At 40.5% G+C, this 25473-nt stretch overlaps 1 protein-coding gene across 4 annotated transcripts in view; it reads left to right on the top strand.

Annotated features, from left to right (window-relative positions):
* LOC141763105 (gamma-aminobutyric acid receptor subunit gamma-3-like) overlaps positions 1-25473 on the top strand; it is a 97828-nt gene that overhangs the window by 43170 nt on the left and 29185 nt on the right. For all 4 annotated transcript variants that reach the window (XM_074627419.1, XM_074627420.1, XM_074627421.1 and 1 more), the window contains 3 exons: positions 17096-17187; positions 17535-17666; positions 22103-22185. In XM_074627419.1, coding sequence (XP_074483520.1) covers positions 17096-17187; positions 17535-17666; positions 22103-22185 — 307 coding nt within the window. The remainder of the gene's footprint in view (positions 1-17095; positions 17188-17534; positions 17667-22102; positions 22186-25473) is intronic.

Here is a 25473-nt window from a genome sequence, read left to right as displayed (position 1 = left end):
GCCTTAATCATGCAGTCTTACCCCAAGGATTTATCTTCTAACGTCTGGTTTTCTCCAACTAACGGCTCAAAACTACAGTACTATCTGCACTGCGGCCACTGGACATCAAATCAAATCAAATCAAATCAAATCAATTTATTTTTGTATAGCGTCAAATCACAACAGAAGTTATCTCAAGACGCTTTATATATAGAGCAGGTCTATGACCGTACACCATAGTTTAGAGACCCAACAGGATCCACCAACATCACTTGTTGCCTTCGGCCAGAGAGGAAATACTCCCTTTAAACATCAGTGAAGTGTCTTCAGTGCTCACATCTGGGTGTCAAAGCAGATCATTTTCACCTACGTGGAAGTGTCGAGCTGCTATTTGTAGCTATGTGAAAGTTGTGTCACAGCTCAGCATCACATTCGCAGTGAAAACGTACTAGATCTATTTATACAGATACGTTTTTTACTACAAACGCCTGATTGGTTGTTATCTTACTATGTAGATCCCATGTCTTTATTTAGTGTTTCAAATTAAGGGTGTCACCGTGTAAAAATGTGCTGTGACCCTCTTTGAGCTGGCTATTGATGGCCACAGTTCATGGAGAGCATGTATGCATGGACACACATGACAAAAAGCTCATCTTAATGCAGGGAGACAACCAAACTAACGAAGGAGGACGTAGTGTCATGTGGTGCAATAGGTTCTTAGATTGTTTTCATTACATACTATTGGTTTTGGAATTCCCAAGCTAGTATGTAAAGTGCTTTATATTATATCGTTAAAATTACAACTTTAAAGTAATGTACACATTAGTTACTTTTAGTTTTGATACTTGAAGTTTAGAGGCTAATACTTGTGTACTTTTACATAAAGGTGCTCTATATGACATCCAGAGCATTAATATAGCAGCAAACAACTATTTGCAATGTAAAGATTTCGTGAATGTCTACCTGAGCAGAGAATGAAGTCTCTCTCCTTGTTTGTCTTATAATCCGAGCTTCTCTGTGCTTTGTTGACATAATTTAACAACACAATCAATGACAATGAAATCGTCACAGGTACTGTATTTAGCGTACGAGTCTCGAGGGTACCCATAGAACGCATTGTCATTCACATATCTTGAGGTCAGAGGTCAAAGAACCCCTTTGAAAATGGCCATGCCAGTTTTTCCTCGCCAAAATTTAGTATAAGTTTGGAGCGTTATTTAGCCTCCTTCACGACAAGTTAGTATGACATGTTGGTACCAATAGATTCCTTAGGTTATAGTTTCATATGATGCCAGTATCTTCACTCTAGTTTTAAATCTGAGCCCACTACAACCTAAAAATCACTAGTTGCGTTAATGCGTTAAAGAAATGAATGGCGTTAAAATTAGTTTGTGTTAGGTCGTTATCACGTTAACTTTGACAGCCCTGTTAATAATACAATTCTAATAAATCAGTTTGTTACAGAAGGATTATGGAAGGATTCTTATTCACCAAAATTCATGATATTATTCGTACCTCATTATTGAATCCATCAAAAGCACATATTTTTTTGTGGGTGTCTCCTAACATGCCAGTCTGAACTCGTCTCTGGTGAGAGGAGACGGATTGATACATCCAGTGCAGACAGTCATCTACATTAGTCCAGATAAATGTGTTTACATGAATAATCTTTGAAGGGATGTCATCCCGGGCCATGAGACAACGTCCCTGTTTGACGGAGGCAATATTTCAAAGCAGCCATGTGTGTGTGTGTGTGTGTTGTTACAGTGTGTGTTTTTGTCTTTCTGTACACTAAGTGCGAGACGAAGAGGCAGTCTGTACATGGAGGCTCTGGCTCTGTGTGCTTTTATTGTTTGTACTGATAAATCCACTGAAGAACAAGTTCTGTGCGAGCGATTCCTGCTTCTTTTCCCTCGCCTTTGATCACTTCTGCTTATTGAGATCCTTTTTATTTATTTATTTATTTAGCGTTTCTGCTTTTATTTCGTGCTGTTGCCGGAGGCTCGGCTGATGAAGACAAAAAACCTCACTTTCATTTATTCTTTTCACAAATCCTCGCTCATCCAGGTTTGAGATCAAGGTCGTCCTTTTGCAAAGACAAGCTAACCAAATTAGCGGACATATTGACAATGAACGCATTTATCATTCCATAATTGCAAGTGAGAAGAGGGACAAAGAGAGGGACAGTGAGTCAGAGATGGAGAGGACAGATTATTATTGTCGTTGGCGCGCCATCAATCTAGCTGTCGCCTTGGCACAGAGATCCGGCATCTATAAGTCAGCATGCACACATTTCAAAGATGTTATTACTGACCCAAAACCCGAAGCAGGTCACGGCAATTCAGCACAGCCCTACTTTTAATTTGCGATTGAGTGCTGTCAATTCACGGTGCATTTTTACATTTCACAGTGGCCTGTGAGCAAGCAATCAACACTGTAATTATCTCTTTTGTGGCTATTGTGTTTGGGACAATAGCAGCATTGGGACTGGTGGTTTATTTTGTATTTTTTAATTTCATTTTTTTCTTAATAATGCACTAAAATTAAGTTTTTTTTTGCTCTCAGTAATCACTTTGGTGCAGGCTGAAATATCTCAACAATGATTGGATGGATTCCCATGGAATTTAGTTCAGATATTCATGGTCCCCTAAGGATGAATCCCTGTCTTTTCCTGTAGTGCTGCCATGAGGTTGACATTTTTAGTTTTAAATGAAGTGGCTCAACAATTGGATGGATTGTGATGAAATTTGGTTCAGACATTCATGTCCCACTCATTCTGATTGCGTTGGTGATCCCTTTACTTTTAATCAAGCGCCATCATCAGCTCAAACTTTTTATGGAAAATACCTGCGAAACCATAGACTGTATATAAGAAGTGGACGTATTCACCGTGATGTCACCCATTGGTTTGTGGGCTGCCGTTTTGAAGCCTCAAGTTCAGCATTTTGGTTGTCATCATCTTGGTTTTTGGCCATCGCCATCTTTGTTTTTGTCCGTCGCCGCTTTGATTTTTGGTCGTCCCCATCTTGGTTTTTAGCCTTTGCTATCATGGGTTTTGGCTGTCGCCGTCTTGGTTTTTGGCCGTCACCATCTTGGTTTTTGGCCGTTTTCATTTTGGTTTTTGGCAGTCGCCGTCTTGGTTTTTGGACGTCTCCATCTTGGTTTTTGGCTGTCGCCATCTTTGTTTCTGGCTATCGCCATCTTGGTTTTTGGCCGTCGTCACCTTCGTCATCAGACGCAACCAAAGCATCTCAGCTGAAAAAACGATTCGCCTCCAAAGCGCACTCAAACGCTCCCAGCTGAGCGTTTTCAGGAGAGTGCCTGGCATTTTCAGCTGGGAAAAAAACTCTTTAGTGGACACATGTCCTTAGTCCTGTTTTTTATTCTCGCCATTTGTTTTTATTAGTGTTGAGTAATTTAAAGCCTATATTTGAACTTACACAAGGTTGTTTCTTGTTTTGGTTTGGATGGGAAAACGACCGACAGGTGAAATTTTCAAATTGCGCTCTCTGCCTATTGAAGCAAAAGTGCATCACAGAGCAAAGTAATTTGATTATAAAAAACACTTTCTCCTTTTCTCCCTTGGCCTGAGAACAAAGCAGCAGTTAGTTAATTTATTTTATCATGTTTCTCTCTCAAGATTCAACTCTTCACCTCCTCTAAATGGAGACGTTTTCTGGAATCTAATTTTGGCAGACAGGTTGAATCGCTGGCGTCTCAATCAGTGGTGATGGGATGCTCCATCCTGCTGCTCCACTTAAGTGATTACGGTTGATAAAACAGGTGTGTTTTTGCATAAAACCTCATAGACTTTCAATGCATGCAAAAACATCTTTTAAGGCTACCTTTAAACCGTGTGTCTGAGAACAGGAAGTAAAAAATTAGTACATGCTGAACCTTTGACTCAGGGAATCTCATGTTTATTCTCGCTTTATTCATCCCTTGTAATTTTGGCTCCCCATCGAATTGACTCAACCTGTACATGCACTTAAACCTTGTCAGAATGAAAGGAAGTGTGCACCCTCGGTAACAGCAACAGGGGACGGACTCACTGAATAATTGAGTCCATAGAGATTGAAGGACATTTTGAACTTCCACTCTGAAAAGACAGATGAAGCTATTTTCGTGGAGGGGACACTTACTTACACGGTATACAAACAGCATTGACTAGAACACAGACACATACTCTATCCATCCATCTCTCTATTTATCTCTCTATCTATCTATGATGTGTAAATACACACATGCAGGCAACATACATCAAAGGCTCCGACCCTCATCAGAAGAGACTCTTAGACTTTAAAAGGATCATTGTGTTTCCCTCCCTCCGCCTCGCCTTTCATTTCTGTCCAATATTCGCCGCTCATTTTGGCTTCATGCAATGTTGATAACGTTTGTCTATCTGTCATGGAGTACTTGGCAGCGTTAAAGGAACAATGTGTAACATTTCAGGGAGGTTTATTAGCAGAAATGGAATATAATATTCATAACCATGTTTTCATTAGTGTATGATCAGGTGAAACTAAGAACCGTTGTGTTTTTGTTAGTGGAGACTCTTGGGTACCCATAGAACCCATTTCATTCACATACCTTGAGGTCAGAGGTCAAAGGACCTCTGAAAATGGTAATTTTAGTTTGACATAGTTGGTACCAATGGATTCATTAGCTTTTTTAGTTTCATATGATACCATTATCTTCAATCTAGCTTTAAATCTGAGCCCACTGCAACCAAAAATATTGCAAGTTGAGTGCAATGCATTAAAGAAATTAGTGGCGTTAAAACTAATTTGCGTTAACTTTGACAGCCCAAATATTTTATCATGAAATTGTTAAAAAAACATACGTTGAAATTTGCATTTGCCAACGGCATATACCTTTTATTCTGACTCAATAAAACATGCATGCCAAGTGTTCTCACATCAGATCACTACAAGTAGCGCCAGCTCTGAACAAGCTAAACAAAGCCGCTTCTTAATCAGTCCGCCTCGCTTCAGGATACAATACACCTCTTGGGTTTCATGATGGGTAAGATTATTTGTTTGATGGTACTCCACACCCTCGAGAACTATAATACGATGCACTCGGAGCTCACTTGTTCATTGAACACAGTCCCTGCGAGGGTCTTTTCAGTTATTTTGCTCTGTAGTATTTTAGGATCTAACTGAGGAAAAAATAGAACTCTTAAGATTTTGACATTATATTTGAGTATATTACAGTATCAAATTTTGGTTTCACACACCAGTCTCACCAGCAGAGACAATGGCTGACATGTCCGTTCAGTTATGTCTGCCTTTAGCAGCGTATAGAAGGTGCTGACATCCTGAGCAACGCTAAGCATGCCCTTGATACGATTCAGAGGAAAATATCTACCTCAGGCTGAGAAATCTTTGTACACTTGAAGAGCAGAGAATGTGTGCTTTTTTTTCCAGCTGTCAAACCTCACTGTAAAGTACCTTTTAATGTCGTGTGTGTGTGGGCCGGCGTGTGTTTTTTTTGTACCTTTTTCCATGCTTGACCTTCAATGATGTGACTCATTTAGGGGCTGGGAAAGGGAGGCTGAAATTCATAAGAAAAGGTTATTTAAATTGCAGTGCAGAAGGTCGCTGTTCTTCACCTCTTGCACCAAGACGGCATTCAGACGTACGTTAATTCAGAAAAATGGCATTCACTGTGTTTAATTGCATTGCTCTGAGGTTGATGGGAAACCGGTGTGGCCCGGCAACGCAACAACAGTTTTTTTCCTTACATAACTGTCATATGTGATCTTTTTAAAAGGGGCACACCTGTTGAAAGTAGAGGGCACTCAGACAAGGCTCCACTTGCTAACTTCTAACAAACGTACCCTTTGGATTTGAAATGTAATCTCTATGCTTGTTTCGAAGTTTTCACAAAAACGTAGTGTTTATCTAATAGTGGAAACTTACTAACTAAAATATAACCTAAAAGATGTGTGTGTGGCGGCGGTGAGTGTGGCGTTATAGCTGTGAACGTAGGTGTAGCAGTGTGTGTACAGTTTATTTGTCGGTGAATACATGTTACGAGGCTACAACTCCTCAAGACGGGAGCCGACTTCCTGTTTCTGCAACTCCGGCTCAGACTCTCTTAAGGTGGACCAGCTTTTGTCCTTTAAGCGACAAGCCGCTCCTCTGAGTTTTGCTCAGCTTTGATTTCTTTTAACCTTTTAACCGATAGCATTAATCGGTTAAAGTTCTTAACGTCGGTTAATTATTAACATCCCTAATGCTCATAATTTCTCGGTGAGCTCTTTGTGATGCCAGAGAACATAATAAGGTTCAGTTAAGTGGCTGATGATCGCCAAAAGAGTGTGAACACGAACCAGTTTAACCACTCCAATATGGAAGTCTGCCGATACGGTTGTGGCGTAGGTGTACTCTTGAGGATGCTCCCCAATGAATCCAAGCAGCAGTGAGAGCTGTGAAAGCAATAAAACCCTCCAGGGCTGAACCGATAAAGGCACACAAAAAGCAACAAGGCAAGAGATGCCGTTTCCAAGTATGGAAATGAGTAAGTAGAACAGGTGGAGCTGGGTGTTGGAGGTAGATATCAATCATCAGTGTCAGTATACAGCGTGTAGCAGGTGGAACAACGCACAACCAGCAGCTGCAGCGTTATGTAAGCGTGACACCGCTTTACCGCCTCCCATTAGATGGGACTTGTTTGAATATGATTTTGAGTTTGAGCTGATATTGATTAGCTGACATAACGATAACTACAGAATCACTAATCGTGTTTGTTTTTTCCCTCTCAAGCATCTTTCCTCTTAAACCTTTCAATTCATTGCCCTTCATCCTTCCTTATTAGATTCCATTCCCTTCCACTGTTTCCTCTCTTATCCGTTTCCTCTTCTTTCTCCTTCTCCTCCCTTTTCCCCTCCTCAGAAACAATGTATACAGAAATTTCGTGTTTGAAGTGAAACTCGGCATATAAATTAGTTATGAGCACTTTGTGTTTGATGTTTGAAGCCCGGAAAAAAAAGATCACCTGTTCAAAGACACTGGGAAATAGCTTTACGTAGCAAAAGATGTTTAAGGAGATAAACAAGAGAAGGTGCATGTTGTGCATTAAAGCAAAAGGACTTTAAAATCCTGCTGCTGATACTAGTATAGGCATAGGGCTGTGTATACTGGCAAGAATCTGCCATACGTATCATGATACAGGGGTTACCATTCAGTATTTTGCGATATATTGCGATACTGTAGGTAAAAGGATATTTATATATTTTAGGAAAACTATCAGTATAAAGAACACATCACCATATGCAAACAATTTGCATAAAAATCTGAGTAAAAAAACAGTTTACTTTGCAAATGAAATAAAGTATTGACTCTTTGCATGTAACCTATTGATTAAAAATCAAGTGTTTTTAAGAATCGATACAGGATCACAAAACATAATATTGCGATACTTGATATTTTCTCACACCCCTAAACAGGTGTAAGTTTTAATATAGTGCAATATTTTGTTGTATTAAGTAAAGCTGAGACTAAGATAATATTCAACCTTTAAATGGGGTAGATTTTCAAAATAAATGTGACAAGAAAATAACCAGTAGGACATAACCTCACTGAGAATGAGGTTAGTTTTGCAGGTGTTTGCAAAAGCATTGAACAAAGGGTTGCCAGATCATCAAATGAGGTATCCCCCATATGTCACTCGTTAACTCTCCATCAAAAACATGAGCGTACTCGACTTTATAGCTGTGTTTCCATCACTTTTACTACTAGCTCTACTTCTCTTGCTACTCCTGCTGCGTCATTAGTAGCAGCAGTACTGGCAGATAAATGGACACTACTCCTGCTTCTACTACGTCTAGTTCTGCTACCTCTTTTACTCGTACAAACAAAAGTAGATAATTTGTCTTAGAGTTAGACAAAGGACAGGTGTCAATTGTACCTCAGGCCAGATGCTCAGTGAAGCACAGCCAGACAGTTTGCGTCATTTCTCATCTTGTGTTTTCTTCCTTCCTTCACAAACAGACTTCAAATAAGCAGCCAGGTATGCAAATCATTTCCTTTTGTTTCTTTCAAAGGTCTTTTTTTCTATTTGATTCTTAGGGATGAACAAGACAAAAGCATGCTTGTGAAATTAGCTGCGCGCACACACACACACACACACACACACAAAAGCAATCTTTAAAATGCCACTCATATCCGCAGGTAACGCACAGTTTTGTTTATTACACATGTGACAGAAGTTCATCGCCCGCCCTAAGCGGTGGTTGAATGGTCGTGTTTACCGTTATTTCTGCCCGTCACACACACGAGGGGCATCACTGTGAGGCTGCCTGCGGGACACAGCAATGCATTCTGGGTGAATGTGTTTATTTGGGGGAGCAGATATGAGGGCGCTGAGAGTAAAACTGTATATTTAAATATGGTTCACGATGACGAAACAGTACGAGAACCAGCACAGGAACGGACAGATGACTCTGAGAAATCGAACACTCCTCATGTTTATCTTTTCTTCTTCTTGAGGGATTGGAAATGTAGTCCAGCGACCAATTTTCCGAGGTCTGGGAGATATAAATATTTCACTTATAAATATTTATACCAACTATGCGGCATCGGTTTTGCCTGAAGAAATACATTAGTCAGTGATCTGTGCTGAAGTTTGAGATTTCCTTCACTGCAAAGCATAATATAATAAAGTGCAAGACAGTATTTTAGAGCTCGCTGGATTCTACTTGATCAGCAATGAGGCAGAGTAGGGTTCTTTATGAGGGAGTTGTAATGGTGCAATATTAATGGCAGGCTGAACTGACTTTTTTTTGGGATAGTTAATTAAGAAAACCAGCATAAGAGAAAAGAGCCAGTGGTGGAAGAATAACTCAGATCCTTTAGCAGGAAAAGTAAAAGTACTGTGACACAATGATTACATTCTTGCCTACTGATGGGGTTGTTTTTGAGCTGCTGGAAGGCTTTTAATGTGAAACATCTGTGCAGGAAGTGTTTCACTGAGGCCTGGTCAACCGGCATTTAAAGGTCACCTATTATGCAAAATGCACTTTTCCATGTCTTTTAAACATCAATATCTGTCCCCAGTGTGTCTACAGGCCACCATAGTATCATAAAAGACCATCCTCTCTCTTTTTCTCCTCCTCCGTTTGTCCGGAAATGGGTGCAGAAAAAAAATTCGCTTTTTTCCTTGTATTCTGACGTCATTAGAGAATGCAAGCCACGTGAGGGTTTCCTGGTCGAACCAGAGAGAACCTTCAGTAGCTGACCCCGCCCCACAGCGCGTCACTGTCTCTCCTCCTCAACCTAACTTGAGCAAAGTAGCTCCTACAGTTAGTCTGCAAGAATCAGCAGAACAGGCTTCATGTACTCCCATCATCTAAATATAACATGTTCATTCACAAAGGCTTTATGTAATTACACTGTTTAAACAGATGATATTTATATATTATATATATTTGATGTCATGCATGTAGCAGATTACAGGTAGTAAATAGTGACTTGTAAGCAACACAACACATTTCTGTTTCACAGTCAAACTTTATTTGAGTAGACAGATGACAATATTAATTATTCACAGCATTTGTAATCATCCCACCTGCAGTTATGTTAACATGGTACAGGAGAAAGTCTTCAGCTCTGGTAAACTATGGTAAGCTAAGCTCCGGTGGTCTGTAGTCATGGTAACACAGAGACAGCTACTACTGTAAATAATATACCATTACTCTGATCTTCCATACATTTATCTTTTAGCAGAAATAATGAACTGACTACTGTTTCACATCTTCTATTTTCCACCCTGATGGTCGCTGTGTTTACACACCGTGTCGTAGCGGTAGCATGTAGCTAACCCGTTAGCATGTAGCTACATGCTAACGGGTTAGCTACATGCTACCGGGTTAGCTCTGTATCTCCATGTAAACAGAGCCATCTGCTCTCAGCTGTCTGCTCTCCTCTGGGATGATTCTGTCGGTCATTTCTCACAGATGGATCTGTAAAGACAGACGTAAAACAGAGTGTATGTTTACGGTTTACAGAGTTGATGCATGAGGTAAACACTGAGCTAACTAACAGAGATATAAATAGTATTATTTACCTGAGAGAAACCGTCAGGAAAACCTGGAATCTGGACCGCAGATGTTCATCATGTGTCGCCGATTTCTGATCAGATTCCTCCGGTAACGTGCGCTGGGTGAAGTTTCTGGTTTATAAACTTTAAAGTGGTTTATAAGCTCTATTCTAGCTCCTCTCTCTCCCTGCTCTCAGGCCGCGAGGGGGGCGGGGAGGGTGACGCTGTGTTGTTGAGGACGTTTGATTGACAGAAAACGCTGACCAATCAGAGCAGAGTGGGAGGAGACAGAGGCTACAGACACAGAAATCAGCACTTTTGGAAATGGGCTGAAACAGGTTATAGAGACATGCTGGAATGCATGATATGATTGTATTTTTGAAAAAAAAACTTCAGAGACATGGTTTGGAGGTGTCTGAGACCTATAATAACTAGTTTAAATGGAGTATAATATGTGACCTTTAAAATGAGGACATTTTGCAGCAAAATAATTTAATTCCAATAGAATTGCTGCTATAAGTGGATTTGCTCACAAGAGCAAAATGTCAAGTTCAACTTTGGTGAAGTTTAACTCGCAATTGTATGCCTTGACGGTGCTGACTTTGGTGGGAATAGAGAACCAGGGCTATTGTAGCTTCTTAGCTTCGTTGAGAGGAATGTTACAGACTGATGGTATAAATACATCTTTTGTATTAACTACTGTATGTGTTGTTGACCAAGCTAACAAGCTTGCAAACTTACAGTCTCAGTAACTTTGATTTTCGGCCCGGGCCTCACGTCTTTCGCTATGACACAAGCAACAGCAGCGATGGCTTCTGGCTTGGCTTGTCTCCATGACATGACTCAGAAAGACTCAGCGAGACATTACTCGACTCTTGGCTGAGATAGACGGCACGGCGCTGCAACACGTGTATTTCAATTTGATTAAAGGCATTCATTTTAAGGATTTTGTTATTTGTTATTGAATAAGAAGCGTTTTCCAGAAGGTTTGGTGCATTTTATGCATGTTTGTAATCCTTTGTAATCTACCCAACGAAAGTATGTATCTTTGGCATGTTCCCGGGTGGCTAACATGTTAGTGGTTAGCTCGCCAGCTACAGTAGTTCATCAAGTACTCCTGCGATTGGTCACCACGCCACCGAGCTTAGAACCATATATTTGCCAGTGTGACCAGGTCTTATCAGGGACAGGTTGGAAATAATTGTTTTAAATATCGTAGTTAATCATGATGGACCTAATTTTATCTACTTTATCTACTACCAATCTATGCAGCCCTGTCTTATAGAAGAGGAGCATTGTGTGGCAATACTTGAATTTGGTTTATATTGCCTCAAAATGATTGACTCAGACATATAATGAAGGCTGGGGCAATAAGGTATTTCTAACAGGTTAATACAGCTCTGAACAATGCATGATATCCTTGAAGATAATCACATGTTTTGTGTGTAAACTCTTGATAAGCAACTAGAAAGTTTTCTGCTTTTTCTTCTTTAATTTTCATTTGTTCATGTCCAGACCCCACATCAGGTAATGAATGGAGGAATCAGCAGTAAACAACGGATGACTCAATTTAATTATTGATTTGAGACTGTTGATAGCAGGGAAAGCCTTTCATTACCGACCTCGACACTTTTTCTATTGAAAGTTTGCAATCAGAAACGTTCAGGCGAGAACAACATTTCTGGCTCAGTGAGTGTGAAGATTTCAATCAAGCTCCCGCTAAACACAAAGTTATAAAGACAAAGTATTAAGTTTATCTACCCTCTTGGGAAACATGTCTCGGTACATGGATGTGGAAAATGTGGCTGAGCGACGGCTGTAATTGGCGAGGAGCGATCCCCCCCTCCCCTTCCATGCAAAAATGATGAGGCTGGATAAGGAGGAAGCTATTTGTTCTGACGCTGTTCAAGTCAAGATAATTAATTTCAGTCAGACGTGCTTTGCTGTCAACATCCTCGGGCTTTAATAATGGATTTCATATTATCAGATTCGGAGTAGTATTTGCATTCCCAAAGAGAGTAGTTGTTGATTTATACCCACCTTTGTAACGGCAAGTTAATCTGCTGATATCCAGTGTGTGCTGAAGGAAAATGACACCTTTCGGGGTGTGTTGCTGTCATTTGATATGGCGAGAGGATAGTGATACGCGGTATACCAATACTAGAAATGTATCACGATACCCTGGCGTTAAAAACGATACAAGACCACTATTTATTAGTACTGGAAGCAGGTCATGAACCTCTCACCAGCTGTACAGACCCGCTCTGAGCTGTTGCAGCAGAACTCCCTTAAAAAAAACAAGGAAATAAGAGCACAGCTCTAATTACCGATCAAATGTGCCCATATAATTAGATTCACCATCTTTTCTGAATCTGTCCAAGCATCTCCTGTAATTCAGCAAACACATAATCCACCAAAGAGCACGTGTTAGAGTGTTATTTTACCGTGTTTCTCAGTAACGTGAAATGGACCGAGAGGAAAGGCAGTCCAGTGAGAGTGACTCTTCTCTCTCTTCACACCACTTCAACACAACACAGCTCTTTCTACAGTTGCTGTGGTGTCTTTCTGATTTTAGCAGCTTTTCTCTCATCAACTTCTCACAGAACTTCATCTAAATTTATTATAATTTTGCGGGTTTTTGTTTTGCAGTATCACTCTCCGCCTTAACAGTTACTAATGCACCGACAGGGGCGCTGTTTTACAAAAGAAATAGCCTTTTTAAACATTGTTTCAGTGGTATTAGAATCAGAAATACTTTATTGATCCCCTGGGGGAAATTACAGTTGTTCCATTTTAGAATAAAAATACATATAAACATAGAAAAGTTATCAGAAAAATAGAATAAGAATTATAAAATGTTATCAAATATAAATGCAAAAAATAAAAATTGACTATTAAAGAAAGCACAACCTCAAGTGTAGGAAACGTCAGATTACTGATTATCATTTATTTCTTTTAATTAATAATTTTTTAATTAATAGAAAATTAAAAAGAATTAAAATTATTATTTTTAATAATAATATAATATTAATATAATATAATAAAAGTTAATATTAATAATATAATATGAATTATTAAAATTAAGTTCCATGTTCTGTCATCTATTATTCCATTACTTTTCCTGATGTTTTAGATTTTTGCCGTGGTATCGTTTCAATATCGGTATCGAGATATTTAGGCAGGGTATCATATCAAAGTCATCATTTTGGTAGCTTGACAACACTGCACACACTTTTGATAATATTCTGCAAACGTTTTCCATCATATGCATGAAAGATTGTCATCTGCACCTTCATATTTTGCACATTTTTGACCATGTGAGGGTTTCCTAGCACTTCCTGTACTTGTCGCCCCGACGTGTGAAACTTAGTCAGGGCAGAAGGGGAAATAGTTTATCACACTCTGAATATTTTAAACCTAAAATAAAATATTTATACCCTAACTAACGAACTTGCAACTCGCTGTGTCTGACTTTATATGTTGGATTCTCCCAGCAGAGGATACACAACACGAGTCACCCTTGATTATCTCGCCCACAGGTTCGCGCTTTATTGTTTTTTTGTCAATAGCGGTGAGTAATGGACTCCCTTAACACCTTCGTTTTCTGACTTTGAAATGGATCCCCAGGGGAACAACGCGAGCCTCCGTGGTTAATTTCAGTCGGATATCTCCAAACACTCATTGTTTTGCATAATGTCCATGAATAATGGACCTGCTTCAGTGCCTCGGCTTGTAGGTGTAGTCCTCAAAAAAAAAAAACAGCGGAAGCAGAAAATCCCATCCCGAGAGTTCGTTCTGCGCCAGGCGTAACATGTAACACTTTGTGGTGTGCTGTCTGAATTATGGGTGCGCGTGTCTCCCCATCATTATCCTCCAAAGGTCACGCAGGCCGACAGCAACAATGGGGATTGTGGCGACAGATGTATTAGGAAGGTCAGGTCTCGTCTGTCTGTTTTTTGGAAAAGGTCAAAGAAAGTGGAGCGACGCTGTGTATGAAATCGTGCTGTTCGGGGGTGGGTTTGTGCATCTCTTACTCTACTTTAAACACACTGGGATGTATCTTTTGTTGGGTCACTTTATAAACTTTTGCTGAAGCTGTATCTCTCTCTGTCCTCTGGAGAAAATCCTCCTATAATTGCACATTTCCCCCCCTTGAACCCAGATCAGCTTTTCCCCAAACAGGATCATTCCGAGACAGTCTCACATAATAGACTCAGGAATACCAATATTTTCTTTTCCTAAATTTCATATCAGCTATGGATTGTGAATGACTGCTCACTGTCTGACCTTATCATTGATGTATCAGTCTGTTCTATACAGGACTTCCAGCTGATGTACTGACCTTCTGACGACCACGTTGGGGGTCCTGGGAAGCTGTTAATGTGTCACATTTCCTGGGCATGAAAATGAGTTTAATCTCAGGGCTGTTTCAGATTGATCATAGAGTATTCACTATACAATGAATTTATCATCAAGTATTATCTTTTATTTTCAAATAATTAATGATATCCTTTAATATTCTTTGAAATTGTGTTGTTCTAATATTTTTTTATTTTTTTATTAAGACCATTGTAGGTAAAAAAAAATTAAAAATAATTACAGAGCTGGGGAAGGGGGGTAATATTCAGAGAAAAAAAACCTCAGAATTTCCGAGATTAAAGTCGTAAATTTACGAGTAAAAACTCTGCTATTCTCTAAGGTTAAAGTGGCAAATTTACAAGAAAAAAAGCTAGAAAAATTGCAATGTAAAACGGCGGTAATGAAATATTCTTTGACATTATGTTGAATTATTTTTTACATAGTCGAAAATGTGATTTTAATCTTAGTGGAATTTATTTGACTAAATAAATGTTATCTTGTCTCAGCAGTGGATGTGGTGTCTCCTATGGTAATCATAAAAACAATATTAGAGACAGAGTGTCAGCGATAAACAATGTTGTGGAGACCATCCAGCTCACTGCAACCTCTCAGGTTTTAATAGAGTTTCTGTTTGTCGAGATTGTCTCGAGGTTACGGACGATGTGGCTTCACAGTTAGTTACAAGCTGAAGTTATCTTTTCGGAAACTGTATCGTTTTTTAGGGTTCAGTTTTCAGTTTAATGTGTTTTTGTTGGTTTTCTGGGTGTCAAATACAGGGTTTTTTGGGGTCTTAACTCCCCAATTGTATTTATTATTTACAGTATTTAAAATAAAAGTAATATTTGTAACATTACCGGAAGGACATGCCCCAGCCTTTTAAACTATTCTATTTCTATTCTATATTTGTACACAGCTAAAGGCAAGATTTGACATGTGACTGCCACCACTATACTTTCATGTTACCAAATTTCCTTTTACTCATACAGCAACAGTGATGTGCTATTTGGAGTGTTTTCTAAGATGTGGGTGACTGAAGACAGCTGCGTAGCCAGCTGTCAGCAGAACCCACATCTTTCCAGATTTTAAGATAAAGATAGTAGAGATCAATGAATGACACACTCTGTCAGCTATATCTCGCCAGGTTATATTTAGCCATTATTTGGAGTCTCTGGGATGGGTGGTTACATTCGTAACTGTCACTCAGCTGCACTACAAGCAGATAAAACCTCCGAGCTAAATAAACTTTTGAACTTTCAGGCATGTCTCATTGCTTTACATCTATATATATATCCACCTTAAAGGTGCTAAATTCGACATTCAGAGCAGAGGGATTGCCTCCGCGCGGCTTTCAACATGGCGACGGCTGAGCAGCTAACGGTGCTAACCGCGTTAACAGTGAGAACAACAGCAACAGTGCTGACAAAGCTATGTATTTATAGCTATAAAATAGTTGTTTACTACTATATTAATGCTCTGGATATCGTATAGAGCCCCTAAAGCAAAAATAAATTACAGAGTTTATAAAATTAGGTTTCAAAATCGTTAAAACATAAGCAGTATTCTCTGCTCTGAAACGCTGGGCGTGTGTCCACTGAAGGCGCTGAAATCATGCCCAATCATGGGTGAGGGTTGATTGATTACATATGTACAGTAGGGATGTCACGGTGAGGACATTTTCCCACCGGTTAATAAACTTTTGACAGCACCGGTGTTACCGATTACACCGGTCATTTTACAAGAAAAGATGATGCTCGATATATGCAGAGCGCTTACTTTGATCTTTAAGGCTGTGTGTCTGGCCTCTCCAGTCGAGCTTTCACTACGCCACGCACACCGGCTGTGACCGCTTCGTCCTCTGCACGCCGATTGCCTATCATGCATGTCCTGCTTGTCATAGTTCCCTTATAGCTTTGGGTTTAAACCCAAAATATTGCCAAATAGGCGCTTTATAAAACTTTATAGATTTTGTTGACGGCCCAATGTGAGTAGTCCCGGTATGCCAGATTGCTAGTACACCACTGGTTGGTAAGTAAGTGCTGTAACTCGCAATTCAGCTGGAGAATCACTGATGCTATGTGCTCTACTCTTTATATAGCGTTAGAGGAGGGTTTATGCTGAGGATGGCTCCAGTGCATCATGGAGCCATGATTTCAGGCCTGCCCAAAACATCCTGAACATAAAATTGGATAAGAAAGTTAAACTGTCTAACATCTTCCAAGGTTGGTAGATTAGGAAAATGTACTCAACTTTGATACTGTGTGGCAATAAAGTGTATTCAAATCCACTATTACAAGGTTTTAACATATTGTATAATGAAAAGGAGGCAACACAAGACAAATACTTCTTTCACCTGCCAAGTAAGGAAATTCACATTCAACATTCCTGTGCTAAAACTTATCACAGTTAAAAGAGAGAGGGGTCATTGCTGAGGTGAAAGAAAAAAAAATGCCGAAGTAAACAATTTGTGCAATGGTGTAATTTAATTTCCATATCAAAAGCATAATGTGTATTTGAGTGTTTCCAGTGAGTGCTGCGCTGCTTCAGTATTTCCTTTGATGTGGACACATTTTGCGTTCAAACAAACACATTATCAGCTCCTCCAGACGGACCGGACCGAGGCTCACACACTCTCCATCCATCTCCTTCTGTCTCTGCGCCGCTGTAGAAAGGGGTTTGTCAGATCAGTGTATTGAATGTACTTTTGTCTCCCCAGGAGTACCAGATCGATATTATCTTCGCCCAGACCTGGGTGGACACCCGTCTGCGGTACAACAGCAGCGGCAACATGCGGCTAACCCTCAACAGGTATGCTGGATTTCACTGCAGCTTTATTTCACCAATTTTGCAGGTGTAGCATCGACACCTCTCACAGCATTTTAAATGTGACTCTTTCTTTCCGCTGTATTGTGTTTCAGCATTTTCATACTGTGAATATCTCATTTGAGAACAATATTCTCCTCTCTCTCGGGAAGAGGCCTGTAATTAATGGAACAAATTGATTGATGTGCTTTGTTTTCACCGTGTCGCCCGGGTATTTTATTATCCTCTTATTAGGAAGTGGAGCTGCTTCATGCATTTCAGAGAAATATGAAGGAATTCAGCAGCAATCATTTCTCACCTTCTACCCCTCTGCGTGTCTCCTATTCAACCAGCAACATGGTCGGCTTGATCTGGCTGCCCGACACCATCTTCAGGAATTCCAAGAACGCCGACTCCCACTGGATAACGACGCCCAATCAGCTCCTCCGGATCTGGAACAATGGGAAAGTGCTCTACACGCTGAGGTAAAAGACTTGAAAACACAGTATGATTCTAGAAACAAAAGTGTGTGTGTAGAGATCCAACAAAGAAGAAAACACAGTGAATCAATAGCAGGTAGCTTTAACAGCGGCTAAACACAGCAGGAAGACTTACATTTTTAATGTGCGTAGTTAAACCTTAACTGCAAACCGCTGATAGTGACTAAACCCACTGATTCTGAAATCAATATGAAAGTGTTGGAGACATCTGTTACATCACCCCAGATTTTAAACAGTTTTGAAGCATTGGATTTCACTTTCTAGCTTCTTGTCTTCTTGGAAGTTACTGAAAGCATAATTTGGGCAAAAGGCAGGAAGCCTGAGTGGTGCAAGCAGCAACGTAGGAACCGGCCGTGCTCATTAATAGGCAATTATTGGTGCATTTTGCAGATGAATTCGAGCTGCAGTCATCTCAAATTCATCGTCCGTTGCAGTAGTTTCCAACAGTGGAATAAAAACACATGGTTAAATGCTCTGTACTGCATGTTCCCGTCAAGCTTGTTAGTTTGTGCACAAAGAGCAGGGGTTCTTTCCAAGGACACCCTCATAATAGTAACACTGATTAATCATCATTTTTACTACCATTTATACTCTTAGATGCCATTGGAACTATTTGTACTCTAAAACTTTTCAACCTATATACTTCAGACCTGTTTGATAGTGATAAAAAGAAACACATTTCAATTTGAATCATGTTAACACCACTTGGTTTTGCCCTGATTTTCCAGGGGCTTTGTAATCAGATGTTGCTTTAGCTTGGCCAGCTGAAGACACATGATGCATTTTGGTTTCCTGTCGCTGTAGATCGATATAACTTTCTTCATATTTTCTCAATTGAATTGGGCTTATCTTCACTTGACGATGTGGACAGACTCAACTATTTCTCCAGCTGGCTAACAGGCTAAGCTAAGCAGCAGCAGGAACGGTTCGTTGCGTCCTGACTGATTCATGACAGATTGACGTAATGTGAGTTTCTATTGGCCCAAAGCTAGCGTGGGTGGGACACAATATGCTTGTTTTATTGACGCACATGGTCCCCATCTGTAGATTTTTAATGATACAGCACGGTTATATCATTTATAGCAAATTATTTTGCAGTCCCTCTCGCAGAGTGCCACGGACCCCACTTTGAGAATCACTGATAAAGAGCACCCACCTCCTGTCCTTAAAGCCCCTGAAAACATGTTTTCAAATCTTAAAGGAACAGCGTGTAACATTTTCGGGGATCTGTTAGCAGAAATGGAATATAATATAAAAAAAATTCTAAATCGTGCTGCCCTTCCCCAGAGTATATTATCATAGGGTTACAAGATTTTGAAAAAGCTGATATGCATCATTTCTGAAGGACACATTTTCATGCCTCTGCTCTGGCGACAGCCTTGGCCGGAGGCATTACGTTTTGGGTTTGTCTGTCTGTCCCATTCTCGTGAACGCCTCAGGAACGCCTGGAGGGAATTCCTTCAAATTTGGCACAAACGTCCACTTGGACTCAAGGATGAATTTATTAGATTTTGTGAGGTCAAAGGTCACTGTGACTTCACAAAACACGTTTTTGGCCATAACTCAAGAATTCATATGCTAATTATAACAATTTCACACAAATGTTACAGGATTAAATGATAAAGCGATGACATTTTGGACAGACATGGATGTAAACTGCAACTTCATTGGTTGGCGGAAGCATACAACAGTAAAGAGAGAGAGAAAGAGAAAGAGAGAGAGAGAAAGGGACCAGCTGAAATCCAACCAGGGACACTGGTGATATTAGGTGTTCTGCATTTTAACCACTCTGCCACCTGCGCATACACTTCAATAGAATTATAACTACTGTGTTCTGGTGGCTTGGCTTATTTTAGCTTCCACTTCAGTACAATTAATTATATATTTCTACCCTGCATGTTGTTTTCAATTTTTAAATTAGAATACCTTAGCCTTTGCTTAAAAAGCCTTGCTTTACGTCAGCAGAGAAGAATAGAAACTTCTCTTGCAACATGTCAACATGTCATGTGTTACTGCTTGTTTAGCGCTGCTCTCTCTGACAGCCTCTCAGTGCTAGAGAAATGAGACACAAGGGGAGGTGTGTGTGTGTGTGTGAGTGTGTGTGTGAGTGTGCATGGCCTTATGACAAAATAACACTCACCGTGTCAGTGTCTACGGAAAAAACAAAAACACTCAGGATTCGAGTGGACAGGTTCTTTTTTAAAGTTGAGTGGCATCTGGGTTTATGAACCCTCAAGCTCTGACATGAGCTTTTTCTGTCCTGGGGATCCAATTTCACCTGCGTTTCCCGGATTTCAAACTAGACCTTGGTCAAATAGCAAGTACAACCAGGAGTGTTTGTTTTCAAGCCCTCGGAGGACCAGATGCACAGCTCCTGCTGCATCAGGAGTGCTCAGATCCTGTCACGTAGAGAAGAATCAATCCAATAAAGGTTTACCAGAAAGACTGTAAGAAGAAAACAGTTCTAACAATGACTTCAAATCTAACCCACAATTGTAGGTGAATGATTTGGGATGTTTTAGGGGTCATCATGAGCTGCCAAACGAGTTTAAAGCTGCACTCATCAATATTTGTATATTAACAATGGCTAATGATTATGTGCAATATGGAAGAAGTCACTTATAGTAACTAACCCACAGCGAATTATCTCCCGACTCTGGTAAACTCACGGCAAACACAGTTAGCAGTAGCAGTAGTATTAACCTCTCAACAATCAAATCAAATTTGACGGCGCGCCTTTCCACGATTCTGTCTCTCAGAGGAGGTAGCGGGCTCAGTCTTAGAGCTAGAGTGAATATACTGGTATCACATGAAACTAGAAAACCTAAGGAATCCATTGGGATCAACCATGTCATGTTAGCTTGTCCAGAAGAACGCTAAATAACACTCCAAATTTATGCTAAATTTCAGCGAGGAAAAACTTGCATGACCATTTTCAATGGGGTCTAAACTAAAAAAGAGGTAATATTTCCGTTGCATGCATCAGGTGGGCAGAAACACGACTCCAAATGAATGCTAATGTTGTGTAAATAGGCAACTGTGTGCTTACAGGCTCACCATAAAAGCTTTATAGGCTGATATGTCAGTGTTGTGTTCTCAGCTTCCCAAGTGGCTAACAAATCAATTAATTCAGCCGTGGTACTTTCCACAGGAGACTGTTTTTATGACCTCAAACAACCTGATTACTCGCTTATTAGGTTTGATGATCACATATAAATGAAATGGTTTAGATACGCTTTCCATTCACTTTAATTGTAGCAATAAATATTTGTATTTTATGTATGTTTAGTTTGATGTAGCACGGCAAATGCCTGTACCAGAAACACAAAAAAACAAATCCCAGTATTTGTCTTGAGTCTTGTTGCTAATGGAGCTTCTAAAGATCTTCACACGTACACTCCTAAAAATACACAAATGGAAAAACATGTTCCTCCTCGCCACCACAAACTTCCCCCAAAATGTTTGGCTTTTAATAGCTAATTTCACTTCTGCTAATGTGTGCCTCAGTGATGAATTTGAAAATTATTGTTTCATTAAAAGGATATTAAGCCTTAAAGAGGCGTATGTTTGGGGGCGTATTTGCATCGAGTGATACATCTCTCACACTCGCATCCCGCGTCAGTGTTTGCTTTCCTCTCGCTCTCCTCACCTCGGCTCCACACTGTTGCCCAAATTTGGACTTTTCCCGGCTCCCGACAGGGGTGTAAGTGTATGCAAATTGGGGACCGTACAGTACATCATCTGCACTTTGTTCACCTCCAAACGAGACGAGCGAGACAGCCCTCTTCCTGCTTTGAATGAGGTTCCTGTTTTGTGCTCCCAAGTCAGCGATATTAATGAGAAACTGTAGCGGGGACAAAGACAACACAGAACAAGTCAAAAGAAAAAGTCCATTTACATGATGGTCTCATTTTTACAGGCATTATCGCATCCAGTGGAAATTAATTTTAGGGATGATATATCGAAGCAACACGCGGAGAATATAAATTGAGTCGGATTTATATTATAAACTAATCCCCCGCGTCTTTGTGCTCACCGTTGCTTTCCTAAAACATCTGGTGTATTGACTTGTCCAGTGATCAGAGCTAAGTACTCCTGTTTTTAGAAGCTTACACGCCTCCGGGCCCTGACCTATAAGTTAATGACGTCTTCGCCAAAAACTCGTCCGACGCTGATGATTAAACAGTTCTGTCATTTTGAGGGATTTCACACATCAACCGAGCAACCGAGTGTGATCCTGCGCCATCTGGTTCGAAGCCAGCGCTTCATATAGTGTACAAAAAGTGCATTATGTGATATAAGCGGAGATGATGAATACCCCATGTGCTTCATGGACCGAGAAATTAAGGATCCAAAGCATTTGTTAGTGCCTGGAATGTCTTTGTCTAAGTATATCTCTCTCTCTCTCTCTCTCTCTTCAGGATGACCATCAACGCAGAATGCCAGCTGCAACTCCATAATTTCCCAATGGACGAGCACTCCTGTCCTCTCGTCTTCTCCAGCTGTGAGTGTTGGCAGTAGCATAACACACACAAATGCGCAAATATGCACATATTCACGCATGTGAACACCTGCTAAAGTAAAACATTTAAAGGGAGCACAAAAGAAACTCAAAACTAAATATTAGTTAAAGAGAAAACACTTTTGGAACAAAACAAGCCTGTATTCGTCTCGCAATAGGAAGGCTGTACGTGAGGAAAGAGGAAAGAAAGATGAGTGATTGAGGGAGGGAGGTATTATTTCTGTAAACATATAACATTAATCAATTATTACTGGCTTCTTCAATCTTGTTGCACTGGACTGGTGTGACCAGTAGGTATATGAGGGGAATGAGGCGAGGATGCCATCCCTCCTTGTTAACCGGCCATCTCTCCTCTCCATCCTCTAGTAGCAGAGAGAGTGCAGGGGCAGAATACATTAGTCTAGTCTGCCTGACTCATTGATCCTTTATCTGACTGAGGTTTGTGCAAGTTACAATCTATGGCCCCGACCAGAGCTCTACAATATCAGTAGCTTAAAGGCCTGATCACACACAGAGTGCGTTTTAGCAGCCTGGTGCAGGTTTTTGTAATTGTTTCCAATGAGAGTGAAGCGTTGTGCGTGCTGCTTTTGCGTTGTTGAGCGCATCGCGTTTTTACTAAAGCACCCTGAAACGCCTCGGGTTGAAAAATAATTCAACTTATAGCGTTTTTTTTCTTATTGTGCTGAGTTTTGCTGGATACCCGGAGTTGGTTTCATTCATTTAAACTGTGCTATTACCTATTTGGGTAGCTCACAGTTCATGGTTTGTGCTAAGGTAACGTTACCACTCATTTGGTGGTTGTTTAGCAACGATATTTAAAAAAAGACACAGCAAACTGGAAAAAAACGCTCAGTCTGATAGGGCAACAAAAAGGCAGTGCCCATGGATGTATATAGAGAACTGGATACAGCGTTGGAGACGGGGCCCCGTTCATTCCTATGAAAGTTGCTCGAAATGGCTCGACCTCCGTCTGGAAAAGTACCCGGATCTTGGGCACATGGAACATGCGCAGTAGCGTTCGCTCGGTCACATGACTCGGTCACGGGGGTCCTAACGTCACGCCGTCGTCACGGCTTGCGCTCCAGCCTCGGTCTGGGTCTCATCCACATGAACGGAGGAAGGGAAATAACTCTGGATTTGGCTATTAGTGCATTTTACAACTTATAAAACCTAATGATTTAAATAAGAGCGTTCGTACTGGGAAGTTGATTTACCTAAAAAAAAATGATCCGCTGAGTTACAGACGTCTTTTTCCCAATATAAGTCTATGGGAAAAAGTTTTTTTGGGCCCAGTGGCATCATGTGAAGGACATGAAAGTTGTAGTATCACCATTTGGCCACTACGAAAGTCGGGATCAACGACCGGCGCTCTTCCTCGGGGGTTTGGTGCACCTCGCGGTTTCCACCTGTGTACTGATAAATCCAAGGAGCTGTCCGTGGTGCTGAAGTAGCATACAGACTTGTAATTGAGACTTTTTCTCTGAGTCCCACCATTCTGTCCGTTTCGTATATATCCCTGAGGGAGTCCGTCGCCCCTGTTAACAAATTAACAAATCACCTCCTGGCTATGAGCCATTACAAGTCAGAGAAAACAGGCAGCAGGGACGTGTCATCATGTGAATATTACATTGCTGCTCTTTTGTCTTGTGCTGTGATGCTGTGCTGAGAGCTCCTATAATAGTCTATTAATTTGTGTTTCTCTCACAGTGCCGCAGATGTACACCTGCATTTCCCACACATTAAATTTCAGATGCAATTTAGTCTGTGGCAGTGGTCAGTCTGCAGTGATAAATCAAGTTGCAGCGGCTATTTTGTATAAATGTCCCATCCTTCCTCCCGTATTTCGCACCCTGATTATAGTTCTGCCTCCCTGAATGAGATTCAAATGAGGGGGATGAAGTTAATGCATCGAGCCGCAGTGAGGACCGCAGCATCAGCATCAGTGGAGCCACTATTGACTCTAATGAGGAGGCTTATTTTAGAGTGTTTCTGTGATTTAGAGCCACACACACTGTTGAGTTATAGTGCTTTTTAGGCATGTGAGTGACTAAAAGATCAGTTGGCACAAAGAAGACAAAAGACATAAAATAGAGACCTATTATAAAAATAAATGTCACATGAGACCTCTTTGAAGACCGTTTTGGACCCCTTGTAAAGTGTGAATAATGATAATCTCCAGCTCAGCTTGAGATACAATAGGATTACACTTAGCAATATTTCTCCGCTGGAAAAAAACAGGAACGGATCAAACACTTCCCACGCTGGTCCAGAGTCAGCGTCTGGTCAAAAGTGACACCTGAGTGTCTGCCTGAGGGTTTAACAGATGAAGGGAAGGAAACAAAGACGAGACCGGCAGGAGCGGAAATAATGACCTGTGTTTTACCAGCATCAGCGGAAGAAAATTATCATCCATGTAGCTTTTTAACCCTGTGAGACCCACAATAGACCTGTTTTAGGGTGAGATAGCAGGTCAACAGTAGATGTCACAAAGAGGTGGTGTACATCATCATTTGTTACACAGATTTGGTGCTAAATTTAACCTTTTTTACCACTCGAGATTTGATAAAAAATGATCAATAATCCCTCCAAATTTCCACATTAAGACATCAAGACCTTGAGGAACACCACAGAAAAACGCAGGTCTCAGGGGGTTATTAACATTTAAGTAGGTCGTGTAAAATAGGCAATTTTCTATTAGAACACATCTAAATTTCTTACTTTCTAAAATCGGCAATATACCCGAAATTGGCAACATATCCGAGGTGATACCGACTGAAATGAGAAAATAAAAATTGGATTACTTAAGCCCTAATGTGTTTGAAAATAACACTGTAATTGTATTTACTACGTCTGTGTGGTTGAGAGCCAGAAACTATGGCATGATGACTGCATTAGCACTACCAACGGCTTCACGCTGGCGTGAAATTAGAGCCCTCAAAGTGTTTATCGTCCCATTAACCAGTGCCTTATTCAGTTACCCATCACCTAAAAAGCACCAAAATCACAGTATGACGGGTCATTCTGTCGGACCAGACATCTCCCAGTGCTCGATATGATTTAATTTAGGTAATAATCATTACCTGATGCGCCTACAGATGGCAGCATTCGTCACAGGCCATTATTAAACCCTCCTCTCCGCATTGAGTTCGGATAATCAATCGAGTATGTTCGAGCACATATACAATTTGTTCACAGTGTGATGGGACCGGATGTCACCGTGCTGTTGGTAGTGAAAGAGCTATTGACCGCAAATGGGCTTCCATTATGTCT

Source organism: Sebastes fasciatus, chromosome 24 (genome assembly GCF_043250625.1).
Source record: "Sebastes fasciatus isolate fSebFas1 chromosome 24, fSebFas1.pri, whole genome shotgun sequence".
Taxonomy (NCBI): Eukaryota; Metazoa; Chordata; class Actinopteri; order Perciformes; family Sebastidae; genus Sebastes; species Sebastes fasciatus.
The sequence above is the reverse complement of the archived record's forward strand: the minus strand, read 5'-3'. Positions and strand labels throughout refer to the sequence as shown.